Source organism: Onychostruthus taczanowskii, unplaced genomic scaffold (genome assembly GCF_017590055.1).
Source record: "Onychostruthus taczanowskii isolate IOZ18803 unplaced genomic scaffold, ASM1759005v1 scaffold122, whole genome shotgun sequence".
Lineage (NCBI taxonomy): Eukaryota > Metazoa > Chordata > Aves > Passeriformes > Passeridae > Onychostruthus > Onychostruthus taczanowskii.
Window position 1 is genome coordinate 18302 of NW_024498374.1, and position 16366 is coordinate 34667.

The following is a 16366-nucleotide window of genomic DNA, read 5'->3' on the forward strand; positions in this document are numbered from 1 at the left end:
AATACTCTATAGGAAGTGAAAGACCAAACAAGTCTTCACCCAAAAATGGTTGGAAAAACTCTTTTTATCTCACGTGGAGCTGTAATTTCCAGTTGCAGGCTCCAAGTCTGTGTGGGGTGCTCTGGAGAGAGTGAGAGCAAGGACACCTGCAAGGGGCTCTGCACAGATTACTGTGTGGCTTACAATTCAGTCTGAAATTTGAAGAAAACTATGACGGACAGAGAGAAGATTATTTTTGAATTAGCACTTGCTCTACATGCAGATTGATGCCATGTCAGTGCAATTATGGGTTTGCAGCTCAGAAAACAATTTGATGTCCCTGTGCCCTATCACTGCAGAAAGGCAGGACGGGGTGCTGTAAAACCTTTGAGATGCCACGACAGAGTACAAAAGGTTCTCACTGCTCTGGAGTTTGTCTTCTAACTAAATGGCCTGTTCCTGCTGCATTTTTCATGTTTCAATGGTAAAAATGCTTTTGCCACAGTAATGGGAAAGCTGCATCAGCATTTCCCTTGGTCTTGGGTCCATTATGTCATGTTAGCAACTGTGTCGTTCTATTCTCTGTTGCTCATGCACTTCTAATCCTGGTTAATTCTCTGGCAGCACTTGATTTTGCTGACCAAAAAATGTTTGTTTGCAGCCTTGAGCAACCTTCACTTCTTTTACAGTGTCCATCATAACTTCCCTGCCCTCCTCAGCTCCACCTGTATTTATTTACCTTTTATTACAAGAAATCCAAGGGAAAGCTGTGCATCCACATCTTTGCCTGTGGCTCTGCTCTGGCTGGGTGGAGGGATTAATTTGTAAGCATGTTGTAATTTTCACCTCCTAAAGAAAAAGCTTTTTTTTTTCTCTTTTCTTTAGTTATCTGCACTTTCTCTGTTTCAGGTTTTGAATCTGAACTCTCCATGGGGAAAAAAAAAACCCAAACCAAATAAAAACTGTCAACACAGTTACTAGTGGCAGAGAAAGTGTCTAAAAATCTCAGATATTGGGTGTTAATGGCTAGCTGTCTGTGTTTATATAGTGCATGTACAGGACTTTTCCTCAGCTTACTAGTGAGACAAATACATTTCATGTAGTTGCTCAAGTTTAAATGTATTTTAGGGGAGTACCTGTAATTTATGGGAGTATATTTTGTACAATTTTTACACCATTTTAAAATAAGCTTGTTAGTAATAACAATAGACCTTGGGGTGATCAGGTTTATTTTTTAAAATTTCTGTTATTGATTATCTGATTTTTATAATGTAAATATATAACAAGTTTAATTTCCTTAATTAGCTTACAGAGATTAAGGTAGTACTCTACAGTTGTTTCATGCAGCTGCACTGCTGTCCTGTTAAAATTTTTAAATCATGGGCATGGATTAAAGTTGAGGAAAACAGAGAAGTCTGACCTGAACAGACACTGGTACTGCCTTAAAGCTCCTGCCTAAAGTAGGAACAAAGATACAGCTTTGTCAACGAGAGATTTTGCCTCAAATGCTTTAGAAAAAAATAACAGGCAGTAAGATTTTAGTGTTCTGTTGTGGAAGGAAGTCCTGGTGATGAAACACCAAGGATTATCTTAAATTTGTTGGGGTTTTTTTCTGTCTCATGTATGTACTAATTTGCACAGGGAAGACATTCCTCAAAATTAGCATTTTCAGTACTTAAACTACAGGTTCTGTGTACGTGTAGATAATTGAAATACTCACATGTTATTGGGTGAGATAATTTGAGTGATATATGGTATGAAAAGTGAATCTCTGAACAGTTGTTCTTGGTGCAAACCATAGGCAGCAAGAGTTAAATGAGTCATCTACATCTTTTATTGCTAATATCAACACTTCAGCAATGCTAATCAGCTGTACTGATTTTCTGTTTTGATTTTCCTTAATAATTAAGCAAAAGATCTGGAATGCAATCAAGTTTTACTCTAGGGGGTTCATGCAAATTATTTTTTTTTAATTTTGTTAAATGTATCCTGCAAAAGGAAAGTTGCTGAAGTCGAGGATAAAAGAAAGAAAAAAGGGAAATACCATTTACAGTCTGCTTAATCAGAGTGAATATTTTCAATGAAATCACAACTTCATTGCAATTAATAGGTGAAAATACAGCTGCTGTTGAAATAACTGCACATTGACTGCTTTGCTGCATTCAGAGAAATACTTACAGACCATGAAAAATATTTCAGCAGCCTGATTTTTCAAGAACAGTTCAGCAAAATAGGATCATCTCATCCTAAGATACTTTAAATACAATAGTTTCGTGTTATGACCTTTTTTGTGTTGGCTTCTGAACTAAGAGTTAAGTAAGACCCGTGGTCCTGTGGCCTTCTTTCTCATATAATAAGGTGATTGATATAATTTGCTTTATTCTGTTCCATAATATTTAAAGTAGGAAATTGCTATTTCTGGATTAATTTACTGTGTTAAAAAGATTTTTACTAAATAAAACATATTTATTAGAAATTATTTTCTCATTATACTACAGATTAGACTCAAGAATCTCATTTTTTGTTATCTCTGTAGCCCATAATGTTAGAATCAGTGTGTAAGTGAGGAAATAAGGTCAAATGTTCACTGAAACAGAAATGTAGCTTAAGTCATTACAAATAAATTACATGTTAATAGCATTCATTCTGGCATTTGTGGATTAATGACCAGTTGGATTAAGAGTGTTTCAGCATGCAAATTAAAATAATTTGCTTAGTGAAAGTGTTAGGATAATCTTTTCAGACCTTCATGTTACTACAACAGCTTTTTTTAATGAATGTTTTTTTTTTTTTTCTGTTTGGAAACTGTACAGCTGGCTGAGGAGGGTGAATCAAATTTTGGGGATTCAAGTTTAAAGAGCAGTGACAGTGCAGGGTGACATGTGGGGCTGTGCTGGCCGTGGGGAGGCATGGGGAGGTCCCCTGTACATGAGGGACATCCTGGTGCTGTGTCACAGCTGAGCCTCTCCACCCTTGTGGTCTTGAGCAAGTGCCAGCCTTTATTCCAGACCTCAGCTCTGGCTCTTGGAGTGGGCAGAGCCTGGCTGAGCACACCCAGCCTGGGTGGCTGCAGCTGGAGGGGACAGCAGGACCTCTGAGATGCAGTTTGTCCACAGCTGACCTCGTGGGAAAGGGCTCCATTTGGGCTCCTCTTCCAGCACAGGCATGGTGCTGCTGCTGCTGGGCAAGCAGTGTGTGTTTACATTTGTTATAGATGGGTCAACATTATTAGCTGCTTCATATTCTGTATGGTATCACTAATGTGCTGTATCTTTTTTTTTTTTTTCCTCGCAGTCATCTCTTTGGAAAGATGGTTCTCCATTTCGGCTCCCTTTTTGGCTTCCCTGTCATACTGCTGTACCACTGGATGGGTTCAGCTGTGTCTTTGAATCTGGAAGATCCCAATGTGTGTAGCCACTGGGAAAGGTAATACTTTTTTTGCCTTTTGGGAAAAATAAGTGACATAAATTGTGATGTAATAATTTTGCTTGGCGTGCTTCAAAATATTGAAGGCTTTTAGCTGAGTTTAAAAAAAAAAAGGGAAAAAATCACTTTACTGCATGGGCAGGTGAGTTCATAGATAAGTAAAGGCTGTTTAACAGTGGGCTGAAATGCATCTTTGCATTAGGGGTTAGGATGCAAAAAACCACTACAGTAGTTCTATCAATGTTACACAACCATCTGGGTACTAGAAGTGAGTAAAAATAGCTCTTTCCAATTTAGGTGAAAAGGAGTTTTACATATGCAAAATATAATTAACCATATTGGAATTTGGCCAAATTTGATTATGCTGATTCCTTCCTATTCAGCACTCACAGGATCTGAATTAAGATTTGTTGTTTAATTATTTTGATGAGGTTCAAAAATTTATAACATGCAAAATGAAATTCATTATCAATGTAGTTGGTCTGTTTGTTCATCCAATTTCATGTGAATTGCAAAAAGCCACAATGAGTTGGAGAGGTTGAGCCTCCAGCATCTGCTGAACTTCTTTCCTTATGTAAAGGTTATGATAGTGAAAACAAGACTTCTGGTCTCATTATAACTGTTGTGCCTGTAATTGATCAGCTGGTCCATGAGGAAGTCTTAATTTTCACAGTTCACTTGAGGACATCAGTATTTCCTGCACTTAATGTAAACTGTGTTGTATGCTTAGTCATGGAGAGTGCTGCTGAGCCACTGTACATTTATTTGTGATTGTTACAGCTGAATCTTTACAAAGAACACTGAAACTTGTATTTACTTTTTTATAAAATCTCTCTATTAAAAAACAAAAACAACTCAATATGTAAGAACATGCCTTGGGAATTTACTTCAGCTCCATGTAAAGGATTTGCCACCTCTGCTTCTGCTGCTGTGTACAGTTCATGCAACAATGTGTGTATGAAGTAGTCACCATATTTAATACCTGTTCATAGTAGTCAGGCATTTGTCTACAGTGTTACTGGGCACTGTCCTATGCTGTGTGTGCTTTGTTCACAGTTTTTGTAGGTAGAAGTGGTTTTGGTGAAAGCTACAACGTAGTGAAAGCAAAATGGGAAAGAAATCCTGAATATAACTACTTACACTTACATAATATAATTTAAAACAAGCTAATCAAAGTCTGCAGAAGGAAAAACATACTGAAAGATGCATTTAGCAAGCATGCCCACTTTGTTGCATGAACTTTTTTTCCTTCTTGTGCTGTCTCAGAAACAGGGCAGAGCTGCAAATAAATAAACTTAGTGTTCACGCTGCTGCCCAAAGCAGGTGACAAAGGGACAGAAGCATGCAAGGGCAAAGCCCCCGACAGAAGCTCTTGACTGCCACTGTCACTGTTGTATGCTTTAAATAAAAATATACCTCAGTCAGTACTAAAATGGTCTTTACAAACAAACTGTGAGAAGGAATAGAGAGTGCCCTCAGGGTAAGAGCACAGAGCCTCAGGCAAGGTCCAGCATCCCGCTGAAATTTGGGACAGCTGGGTGGGTTAGGGCAGCTTGCCTTCATGCAGGAAAACATGGAGTAGGGTGTGTGCATTTAGGGGCGAGTGCCTCTGGATGTGCTTCCCCTTGGCATCGATGGTGACAGCAGGATGAGGAGACTGTGGCTGTCACCCTGCCGTGGGGGCTCAGGGCTCGGAGAGGGTGTGAGTGGAAGAGAGGGAGAGCTGGTCAGGCTGTTGAGTGTTTTGGCTGGTCCTGGGAATCATCCTGCTGCAGGAGCTTGCCACGCATTCCTGTATTTTCAAGCTCTCTTGTGCAATCCAGGACTGGCTGCCAGCACAAACAGCCTCTCAAAGAGTTTTCTAGGATGATTCAATATTTTCCCCTTTTGCGGCAGGGCTCTGCTCCTCTTGTCCTACTGACAGCTTTGGAGGCTCTCAGCGTGGGTTTGTTTCTAGGACACTGTATAACTGTGTAATTTGGCAAAAAATAACAGTAGGATTTCGTATAGTATTTCTGGGGGTGTGGTGTGGTCTGGGTGGTTCTCTGTTAAAAACTACCCAGTAAGCAAAAGAAAGTATGGTGTTGGGTATTCATTAATTTCTGATTGCTCAATAGACTGGTTGGTGGTATGCCTGTAGTGTAATTTTTCAGTAATTACTACTCAGGCGTATTTCTGTGTTAACATTCACTTTGTATCTAAATGCACTTCATGTCTTCCTATAGGCTCGGATCAAATTTTTACAAAAAATTTCTCAGAAAGTCTTGTTTTTTTCTATTTTGAGTGATAATAGAAGAAACCTCATTTTTTGTCTCCTTAGCTAGTTGTTCAGTTATCCAGTTGCATTAATAAAAGTTTCCACAGGAGAACACCTAATATGCACTACTTCCATTTGCTGCCTATTTGAGATACAGGTGTTCTGGTTTTAAAAAAAATTAGGCTGACATTATATTTCTTTAAATGTCAAATGGAATTTCATCAAATGTGTTACGCAGTATAAACATGATGACTCTCTGCATGCTTATTTTTCTTTGCAAGCTTTCTGTCTCATTTTTTTTAGACATGAGTATTTTGTTATATTTATTCCATTCTGTAACAGGATTCTGTAAAAGACCTAATTAAATGTGACTGTACTAAAAGACTTGCTTGATGATTTCCCTTTTTTCTCTCTGTCTCTCCCCAGTTACTCAGTTACGGTGCAAGAGTCATATCCACATCCTTTTGATCAGATTTACTATACCAGTTGTACTGACATCCTAAACTGGTTCAAGTGCACACGACACAGGTGATGTATAAATCCTAATATTGTCAATTTGCTGATATTGTTAAGAATCTTGACTCAAAATCAAGCATGATATGTAGGATTTTTTAGCTGTAGTGCCCAGCCTGTCTAATTGCTGTGATCTGTGTCAGCTGGAAAATGCCTGTCCAAGCAATGTCACATAAATTTTATTAGCAGGTTGGGTTGTACCATCCCATGGAGTGCTAAAAGAAAGCAAACATCTTGGGAAAAACTAAATTCTCCAGACCCTGCAAGGTGTATTTGTTCAAAAATATCACAGGGAACCCTTGTTGCTTGCAGTGTTGTGTTCTGAGGGAAGTGTGTGCTTCTTGAAAGAAAAGTAAAAGGATTTGTTAAAGGAAACTTCCTGGGCAAGCAGAAAGCAAGCAAGGGTTGAATGATTAAAAACTAGTGACATCTGTAAAGAGCATTTTCCTCAGAGGAATATGGCCATAAGTACAAAACATCACAAGTGAAAAGCCCCCATTCTTTCCCTGCTTTCTGACCACCCATGAACCTAAGGCATGTCAGGAAAGCCCTTGGACTCTTGAAATTGGCAACAGATAAATCAAGACAACTTGGAGCATTTTTTCTTTTCTTATGACACCTGAATGTTTTTTAAAATGTGTATGAATACATCCTGTCGTGCTTCTGAACCAAGGTATGTGACAAACACTCATTCCTCTCTTCAGGATCAGTTACCGTACTGCCTACAGACACGGTGAGAAAACGATGTACAGGCGCAAATCCCAGTGCTGCCCTGGGTTCTATGAAAGCAGGGAAATGTGTGTCCGTAAGTTCAGCCTTTTTTTTATTATCTTTTTGGCTTTGAAACTCCATACACCCCTCGCTGTGCTGGTGTGACTCCCCCCTGATGGGTGCCTTGTGGAGGCCAAGTTGCAGGAGCTGAGTTGCTCACCAATGATGCATGGGCAGCTCTTGTTGGAGCCAGCTGGGGCTGAGCACATGCAGGGGAGAGGATGGCTGGATTTCAGATGTCTTAAGTGCCTTCATGTGGTTCTAGCTCATGGGAAAAAGCACTGTGTGTTTTCACAGCATCAGTGTGTCCTCCAGCACAGTAAATAAACACAAGGTTTAAACCACAAGGGACATGGAAGTGTTTTCTCCTTGGAATAGACGCCAGCTGGAGCTGAGTTGCCCACCATGATACATGGAGCCAGCTGGGGCTGAGCACATGCAGGGGAGAGGATGGCTGGATTTCAGATGTCTTAAGTGCCTTCATGTGGTTCTAGCTCATGGGAAAAAGCACTGTGTGTTTTCACAGCATCAGTGTGTCCTCCAGCACAGTAAATAAACACAAGGTTTAAAACCACGAGGGACATGGAAGTGTTTTCTCCTTGGAATAGACGCCAGCAGATCCTCATGCTGGACCTCTCTTGGACACACAGAGGTCTGTAACAGCTCTTTGGAGGTCTCAGCACCTTTTCTGGGTGGCACACACCCCTATCTCCTGATCTAACCCAAAATTGGGAAAATTTGTGTCTGGAAGGTCTGGAGGCAACCTTGGCTCAGTTCTTTCTCTCTCATTTGGCCTTGTGCACATCTAGGGAGGTCTTAAAATGGTATTTGATAAGAACATGTTTTATATCCTGGAATTTGAAAAAAAAAAAAGCTTTGATTCAAAACATTTTCTCCTTGTTCAAAAGCAAGGTCAAAATATTTTTTAGAAAGCTAATAAATCTGATATCAGATTGGCAATGATTTTAGCTTTTTTTTGTAACATATATATATTAGACTGACAAGAACGAACTTGTGACTGCATTTGGTTATTATACAGCATGTGTGAATAATGATATTTAATTTTTTTATTAGGTAGAATACTTTTTGAAGTGTGTTACAGTTTGACTCATGATGTGATGACAGGTGTGATGGTGATTCTCTTATATGACAACATCTTTTACATAGCTGTAGCATATGTAGTAAATTCATTGTGTTAACACAATGATATTCAGAACCTGAAAAACTCAAATGCCATTGGACATACTAATTTTTCCTGTTATTACGTAGAAATGTTCCTGATAATGATACTCAGAACATACCTGCTCTGACTTCTGAAATGATTGTGGAATGCCTTAGACTTTATGTGAAAATACAGATCCTTCAGTGTAGCTGAGTTTGCATTTATTTGACCTTGGAAGAAAGAGAGAGACCTTCAGTCTTCATGATCTCCAGCTGCAGCATTTCCATTACTGCAATTTTATTTCCATGCTGTGTGGATTGTTTTGTTTACCTAATGGAAGGATGTAAGATGCCTCTAAAAAGCTAAAATCCTTGTGTTGTTGTTGATATTTTGTTGTTCGTTTGTTACTTTATGTGACTTCTCAACTTAGAAAAGTAAATTAGAAAAGTCTACTGTTAGATGGTTTTGGTATGACTCAACATTGCATGAATTGAAATTTCATTGCTGCTTCTCAAAAATAATAGGAATCTGTCATTTTGTCTTTAGGTGGGTTGATAAGAAAGTGTATTTTGATTTTAAATCCAACATTATATGGGGCTGGTATTCGGACTGTTTATAGGAGTGTAGATATGTTGTTAGTAAGTACTAATTCACTTGCACTAAAAAAAGTGCTTTTTGCTGTCCTCATGAAACTCCTGTTTATAGAGGATATAAATAATGTACAAATTTCCCACCTCTGTCTTCGCTATTGCCAGCACCTCTGTAGAACAGCAGGTTAACTGGACCTCAAGCTGTTATTTCTACTCTTATGTTTAGACCTGATGCACTTTCTGAGATAATCTAAATGTAGTTTATATGCAGATACAAAGGCAGAACAGTAATTCTGTGAAGCTGTATTAAGGAGCTTACTCCTGGCAGCTCCACCCCAGGCTGAGTGATTGACTAAATTTCATTTATTCCACAGAATTTCCTGCCACTTGTCTGCTACTATCAGTGGCAATCCCTAGGAGATTTGGCATGTGAATACTAGGCTAGAAACTTTTTCCAAAATTCTTTTTTTTTTTTTTTTAGCATATTTCTGAAAAGAAAGATCTTTCAAAGGTTTTAAGACATTTTCTAGTGGCTTTCTTGTAGATGGACACACAAGCAAAGGTTGATTGTTCCTGGCAGCTTGAACATTTACCTCACTTAATTTCTAACATTGTAGTACATTTCTAAGAACTTTAATTGAGAGCTATGCCTGTTGAATTTCCCCGAAACATGAAATAGAAAATGCACCATTCATTTTAAGGTATAACTGGATACCACTCACTTTACTAGCAAATAGCCATCAAGCACAGGAAAAAAGGATCAAACAAGGGGTATGTTCTAGCATACAATGTAAAAGTGAAGGATTTATTTGAAAAAAACCATGTTTATAATGTAGTTTAAGAGATAATTTATTTTTTCCCACGACAAATGCTTGTTTCAATTAATTTGGAGGAAGTTGGCATTAAACCTTGCAGCCATTTAATTTATGTGCATAATTACAGCCTAACTGTTTCAATTTTATGTTAACTGGTTTATGGCTGGCTTTTCGAAGTGAAAAAGCAACAGATCTTAAAGTGCATGCATAAGCTTACATCAAAGATAAAAATACATTTCTTCAAGTTTTCAGATAATGAAGGCAAGAGTGTAGAAGAGATCCTGAAAAAACAATAAGGCACAAAAGAGAAGGGCAATTGAGATGTAAAAGCAAATGTGCAAGAGTAAACACAGATTACTTTTCATACAATAATTGAGGTTTCCCTTGCAAAAAAAGAAGACATGACAATTGCTGCCAGGGAGTTTTTGGTGCTTCTTTGCACTGGTCAGTAAAAAAAAGACCATTCATGTTAAGTTTTTCCCCTGCAAATAAGTATTTTTGTTAATACCATGCCAAACAATCCCATAGAAAGCCAAGAGAAAGTAGTTTATCTGTTCCTGGTGTCATTCATGTCTTTTCAGCTTCTTCTAGGTGATTATTTTGTCCTCACCTCTTTGTAGCTCTGTGTAGTAAATTTTGGTTCTCTCATCCCCGTATCCACTGCAGTATTTTTTTTTTAACATGTGCTGTCTTTTACAGATGTAGGATTCACTTGCCAAGAATCAGTTAGCCCAGAAGGTGTCTGGAGAATAATTTCTTGTGGTTAGGGAATAGATTTTTATGTATATCCAGAATGTGGATCATGTTCTGAGCGTGGCATGAGGGGCAGTGCAAGGAGATAGGTCTGGTTTCTTGCAACTTCTTTATTTTTCTGTTCTGCTCCAGCTGTCTCACAGAGGAGGTGGTGGAGCATTCCCTTGTTGTATTTAAGGCTCAGTGCTCAGAAATTTGGGCCGAGCATGTTTGCATTCCCTGGGTTATTCCTACAAGTGCTCACTCTGCGTATTTACAGTGACCTGCTGTTGCCTCACGCCTTGCTGACAAGGTTTTTCACACATTTGGTTTGTGGAGAGCCTCAGTGCCCAAGGCAGCCCTAACAAGGAAGGAATCTTCAAAGATACAAGTGATTCACGTCAAGTTACAAGACTAATGGAAAACTGTGATGTATTATTTAAACTCAGTCCTTCCATAACACATAAATAGGCAACAGTGCTCTGTGTTAATGCCTTGCTTCATCAAATGTTGAAAAATTATTATTCTCCCTGTTGATTTCTAATGAAGATATTTTAATGCACATCTGGAAAGTAGCTTGTTAGAAATAGTTGAGAATGAAAACTAAAGGCTGTAAAAACAAGCATTTAATGGCTGGGATCCCATATAATCAAAAATTTTTATTTTATTGATCTTTGTGTGGTTTTTCTTTTTCTTGGACACACTAAATGTAAAGGTGTCCAATATGCTTCATCATCTATAATTGAAAAAAAACCCAGAACAGTTTTAAGTATTTTACCTAAATACCTAATTACTCTAGAACATTTTCAGTCATTTAGAACCGGAGTGATTCATATGTAGACGCATTAAACTTCTTTTTAACATCCACTTTGTCTTTTTCCCCTTGATAACTTTATATTCATTTGTATAGCAATCAGATTTCATTTCTCTGAAAATGTTGGTACAAAGAAAAATCTCATCCTGTGCACATTTTCTAAGTTATATTGTTGTTTAGAGTAGAAGGAAATTATTACATGGTATGTTTTTTGGAAAGTTAGGGGGATTTTGTGATTAATATGCTCCGGTCAGAAATTTTTCCTCTTGGGTGTACATTGATAATGCTGGATATCAAAGCCATTTCAATTTTTTCTTAGATGTTTTCAACAAAAGGTCTGTTTCAAAGTAAGACTTAGCTTAGAAACATGTTTGTGAATCATTTAAAAAAAATTAAGGCAGCCCTGTTTAGCACTTAGAATAAAGGTTGCAGTGATTCATAAGGTTTATATGTCATGCTTTACTTCAATCACTGTCACTGTTTGTTTATTGTTCAACTGAACTGTGGAATCACTTGGAAAAGTTGGCCGTAAAATACCGGTGTGTAGCAAATCATATTTTATCCATGCTGTTGCAATTTCTTTGGATGCCTGCTGAAGTTCCCCTCTTTTCCTTGGCATGAGGGTTTGCTGCAGAGAGTCACAGGATGGTTGAGGTTGGAAGGGACCTGTGGAAGTCATCCCATCCAAATTTCAGGCAGGGCCAACCAGAGCCTCTTGCCCAGGACCATGGTCCGATGGGTTCCCGACCTGGATCATACTTTGACTCTTTTTTCATTAGATTTGGACCATTTCCTCAGAAGTATTTGAGTAATACTAACACATTTTTAGCTGGAGTCATCAAACTTAAGAGAAATAGAAGAGACTGAAGTGAAATATATTGTTAATAGATGCCATCAAATACACTGGTATTTATTTTGCTTTTAAGAGGTACTCGAGACACAAAAGAACGGGGTGAGGACTATTTTAGAGTATTTTAAAGACGATTTTTCCTAGCAGTAGGAGTTCTGTAATTGTTTGGTTTTTTTATTCCCTTTTCTGACAGCTCACTGTGCTGATAAATGTGTCCATGGCCGTTGCATTGCTCCCAACACCTGTCAGTGTGAGCCTGGCTGGGGAGGACCCAACTGCTCCAGTGGTGAGTTTTCACCTGCTTCTGCCTGTCTTGTAATCTCTCCATGGTGTTGTCCTCTCTTTTAGGCAGATAATCATCAGTTCTGTGCTTGAGCTTCTGCTCTCTGATCAGGGCTTTTTTCTGAGTTATCAGGTTACTCTGTGTAACCTGATTTTACTTCATTTACTTGCAAACACTGTTCCCACATAGCAGCACTAATGAGCTTTTTTTTTTTTTTTTTTTTTTTTGTGCTCAGAAACATGCAGATAGCACAGCATCTGAGTAAAGACATGATTTTATTTTACATGTAAGAAAATACCAGTTTTTATTTTACTAATGTGCAAAGTTGATGCTGCCAGGTCACATTTGAAAGCTATTAGGAAAGCCTTCCTAGTAACTCTGCCCTCCTTTTTCGCTCTGCCACTGACTCAACCATTTTTTCCTTCTCTTCACTGCCTGAACTCTCAATGTCTTTCCATTGTACTCTGGTCAAATTTCTCCCATTTCCTTCTCCTTTGCCATAAGAGCATGTGCAGAGGATGAGGAGAGCAGAACTGTGCAACACACAAATCATTATCTTTTCTTCCCTTTGGCTGAAATACAGTTTCTCAAAGTAATTTTCCAATTATTTATAATTCTTTATTTATTCCAGCCTCGTAGGTATCTTTTTAAGGTCTTTAAAAATGTATTTTTGAGGCTAACATAAAACCACATATTTTGTTACAATCAAGTTCAAGGTGGGTCTCTGCTAGTGATTGTCCAGTTGAAAGAAATGTATTTTAGCCAACAATAAAAACAACTGTATTTACAAGTTAAAGTCCATAGACCTTGTAAATCTCTAACAAATAAATTGCAATTACACTGCTAATTTACTTAGTACAATATTCCTATAAAATTAAGAACTCTATCTTTCTTTAAAAAAAAAGGGAAATGTTATTTTCTTCGATTTTCAAACGTGTTGCTATCATAACTCAGTTCATCTGGAACTGATCTGTTGTTCCAGCAGCATATTTGTTGGCATGAGGAAGAATTTAACTGTTTTAAAATTAACTACTACATTTGTTGTGTAGTTTTTGTGTATGCTTACATGGGAGTCATATATAGATCCAAAGAAACGCCCAAGTTTTGCATAAGGCATAAAACTGAAAGAGCCATTGTTCTTTCACAACAGAGTGAAAGAACACTGTAAGACTGGCTGTAAGACTGGTCTTAATCTAATGTATTGAATTGTCACAATAAATTGTCAAAACATGCTCTCTTTCTTTCTGAAAACCTTATGCATTAAGCTCTTCTGTAACTAATCAAACATGCTGAAGGAATGTGAATCATTAGACAGCACAGATTGCAAAAATACTGTTATTTACTGAGATTGTCAAGCCTGAAAGTGTGCTTTAGATGAGAGAGGAACCTCTAAATCTGCCTTTGGAAATAACCCTTCCTCTCACAGGATTTCTGTCTGGTATAATTCACTCTGAGTACACGTGCAGCTCTTTTCCTCTGCTTCTTCCTCAGCTGGTTGCCTTTTGTGTACCATCAAACAGTGACCTCTGGAGAGGCTGGTGATCCCCTAAAGGCTCCTGGGTGATGTTAGGGCTACCTGGAACTGCCAGAATTTGCCTGGGATTACTGGAGTAGCCATAGGAGAAGGGGGGTAGGCTGAGGGAGGGGATGTTTCTGTGCATGTGCTACAGGAACATTTGTTCTGGGATTTATCCCCTTCTGCGTGGACAGACCTAAGAAAGTTGCTGACTTCACTCGTTTGTCCTTCAGAGCTTGAGAGCTGACGTTTGCTGCTATCTGTCCATGATTTCCTTATCTGAAGAGCTACAGCACAGGTCAAACTGAATTGAGGAATAGTGGATAGTGTTGGAAATAACAGAAAGGGAGAGGGGCTTGGCTTTCTGAGCTTTCTTGTTGTTTGCCCTACATAAAAGATTCTGATGCTCTGCCTTTAGTTGTATTTTCTGCACGATCCCCAACTTGGTTTTAGCTTTAGTCACAGAAAGGCACAATGGTACCAAATAAACATCTGTGCTTTTTTAAATAATACTTTTATATAGCAAGTTATTCATTCAGTAGGAATATATGCATATATATTGCCCTACTGTAATAATGTCCATCAAATAATCATTTTCATTACTTAACTGAATGGTGGAACCATATTTGAAAGACAGGCCATTGTCTTTGTCAGGCATGGGTTCAGGGATTTTATGGCTGCTGATGACCAGATAAAATGTCCTGTCTCAAAAGGAGATATTATCCTCAAAGGGTGAGGTATTAGGCCAACTTCCAGATGTAGTTGTCTGTTCATTGTCATGGATTCACACATATGGGAAGGAACTGTTCTACCTAGGGACCAAACATTTTGTAAAACTGCAAAACTAAACATTTTCTTCCAAACTGCTGTCCTATCTCTATTGGAATTGTTTATTCTCCTTACAAAGGAATTTTATCTGGAAGTATCTGAGAACAGATTTAGTCCTGTTACAGCATCTGTTCATCTGCCAACCCCCCAGACTGATTTTTATCTGTTGTTTCTCAGGAGGGAATAAATTTTTTGGGTGACTCCCATTTCCTTTTGTAGCAGATATTACCTCCTTATTGCTATGACTCCTTGCCAATTCCTGAATGGTTTAGGTTAGTGGCTGCTCTCAGTTTAGGGAGAGGAGGCCTCAGGTTTGACCAGAGTGCTGAGCCTGTCTTTTTTCAGTGCTCAATTCTAACCCAGACTATAACTCTGCTCCTCACCACATCCTCTGCCTTTCTGAGAAAATTACATCCCAGCTGAGTGGGAAAGAGGATTGGATCTGTTCTTCAGCAAGGAAAACCTGAGTTGTGGTCTATCAGTTTTGTTAATTAGATAATGTTTCCTTGGGGAACATTTCCTGCACAAGGTGTAATTTTTCTCCAGGTATTTTATTTTTATTTAAAGGAAATAGAGTGTATTAGGCAGAGCTTGCTTGCAGTGAAAGTCACTGTGAGGTGGATGAAGAAGGTGATAATAATGTGGATGTATCTGAGAGGAAACACTGCTTGGATCAAGAGATCATTCCTTTGTAGAACATTGCATTCTGGTGGGAGAGATGACAGTCATGCAAAACAATTTGTTCTGATACAGATTTATTGGCTGAACACAATAGTCAGGACAAAGGAGTGGACAGAAGATGTGTTGAGTGAGAGAAGCAAGTGAATGAGCACAATCCATAAGCTGTCAGTTCCCCTTTGAAGAAATACTTGTGAATTCCAGGAATATAAGTTGGATAGTTTTGGGCTAGGGACAAATGCAATATTAACAAAAGTGCATAGAGTGCTAAATAGAGGTTAAACAAAGAGATTTTATTGAAGAACAAACAAACTGACACAACTTTTCCCTCCTGGACTAAATTACTGTTTTATCAAAAATTTAACTGGCATGTGTCAGATTGGGTTGTTTTTAAGAAAGCTTTTGAGTACAGGTTGAGAATAGAATAGTCTTCTGTAGAAGTTATGCTGATAGGTGCCTGTGGAGATGATCAAACCCTGTTGCACGTTTGTAATTTATGTTTTCTTCCTGTTTTTTGCTCACACTCCTGCAACACTGCTTTATATTGATTTATAAATGTTATTTATTTATATTATTTTTATGTATTTATATAATATTATTTATGTTTATATTATTATCTGTGTTATAATGGATAATACATGAACCTGGTTGTGAGTGGGTGTGCAGTTCAGATAGGTTTCCTTTATAACTGTTTATAAATTTTATTTATTTATATTTTATATATATATATATATATAAAATTTATATTATTACGTATATTATAAAGGATATACATAAACCTGATTGCCAATTCTGAATGGGTGTGCAGTTCAGTGGGTGTCCTGTCCACAACCAGGACATCCACTTTGTTTTTCTTCTCATGCCTAGCAGTCCACAGATAATTCCTTCAAAATCAATAGGACGCTTTCTGTATAAGCTGGAGCAGAGGCAAAAATCAATATTACAGTGACTGTTCTGAAATGGTTATATTCTTGTGATCCTCCCCAGCTGGCATGAGTGGCAAAGCAAAAAAGGGAATGACATGTCTTTGGTTCATGACCAAAGCATGTTTGTGAAAATGGGAGTGGGAATCCTCCATTTTTATTGTGATGAAGTAATCTTGAGATTTGTTTGAATCACTGGGTTTTAATTTGCAATTTGATTCTGTTGGTG

General features: G+C 38.1%; 1 protein-coding gene across 1 annotated transcript in view; it reads left to right on the plus strand.

Moving 5' to 3' along the window:
* The window catches only part of MEGF10 (multiple EGF like domains 10), an 87895-nt gene that overhangs the window by 15328 nt on the left and 56201 nt on the right, over window positions 1-16366 (plus strand). Inside the window, exons 2-5 of the mRNA XM_041395976.1 lie at window positions 3274-3405; window positions 6089-6190; window positions 6880-6980; window positions 12103-12195. Of these exons, the coding sequence (XP_041251910.1) occupies window positions 3290-3405; window positions 6089-6190; window positions 6880-6980; window positions 12103-12195 (412 nt within the window). The 5' untranslated portion in view covers window positions 3274-3289. The remainder of the gene's footprint in view (window positions 1-3273; window positions 3406-6088; window positions 6191-6879; window positions 6981-12102; window positions 12196-16366) is intronic.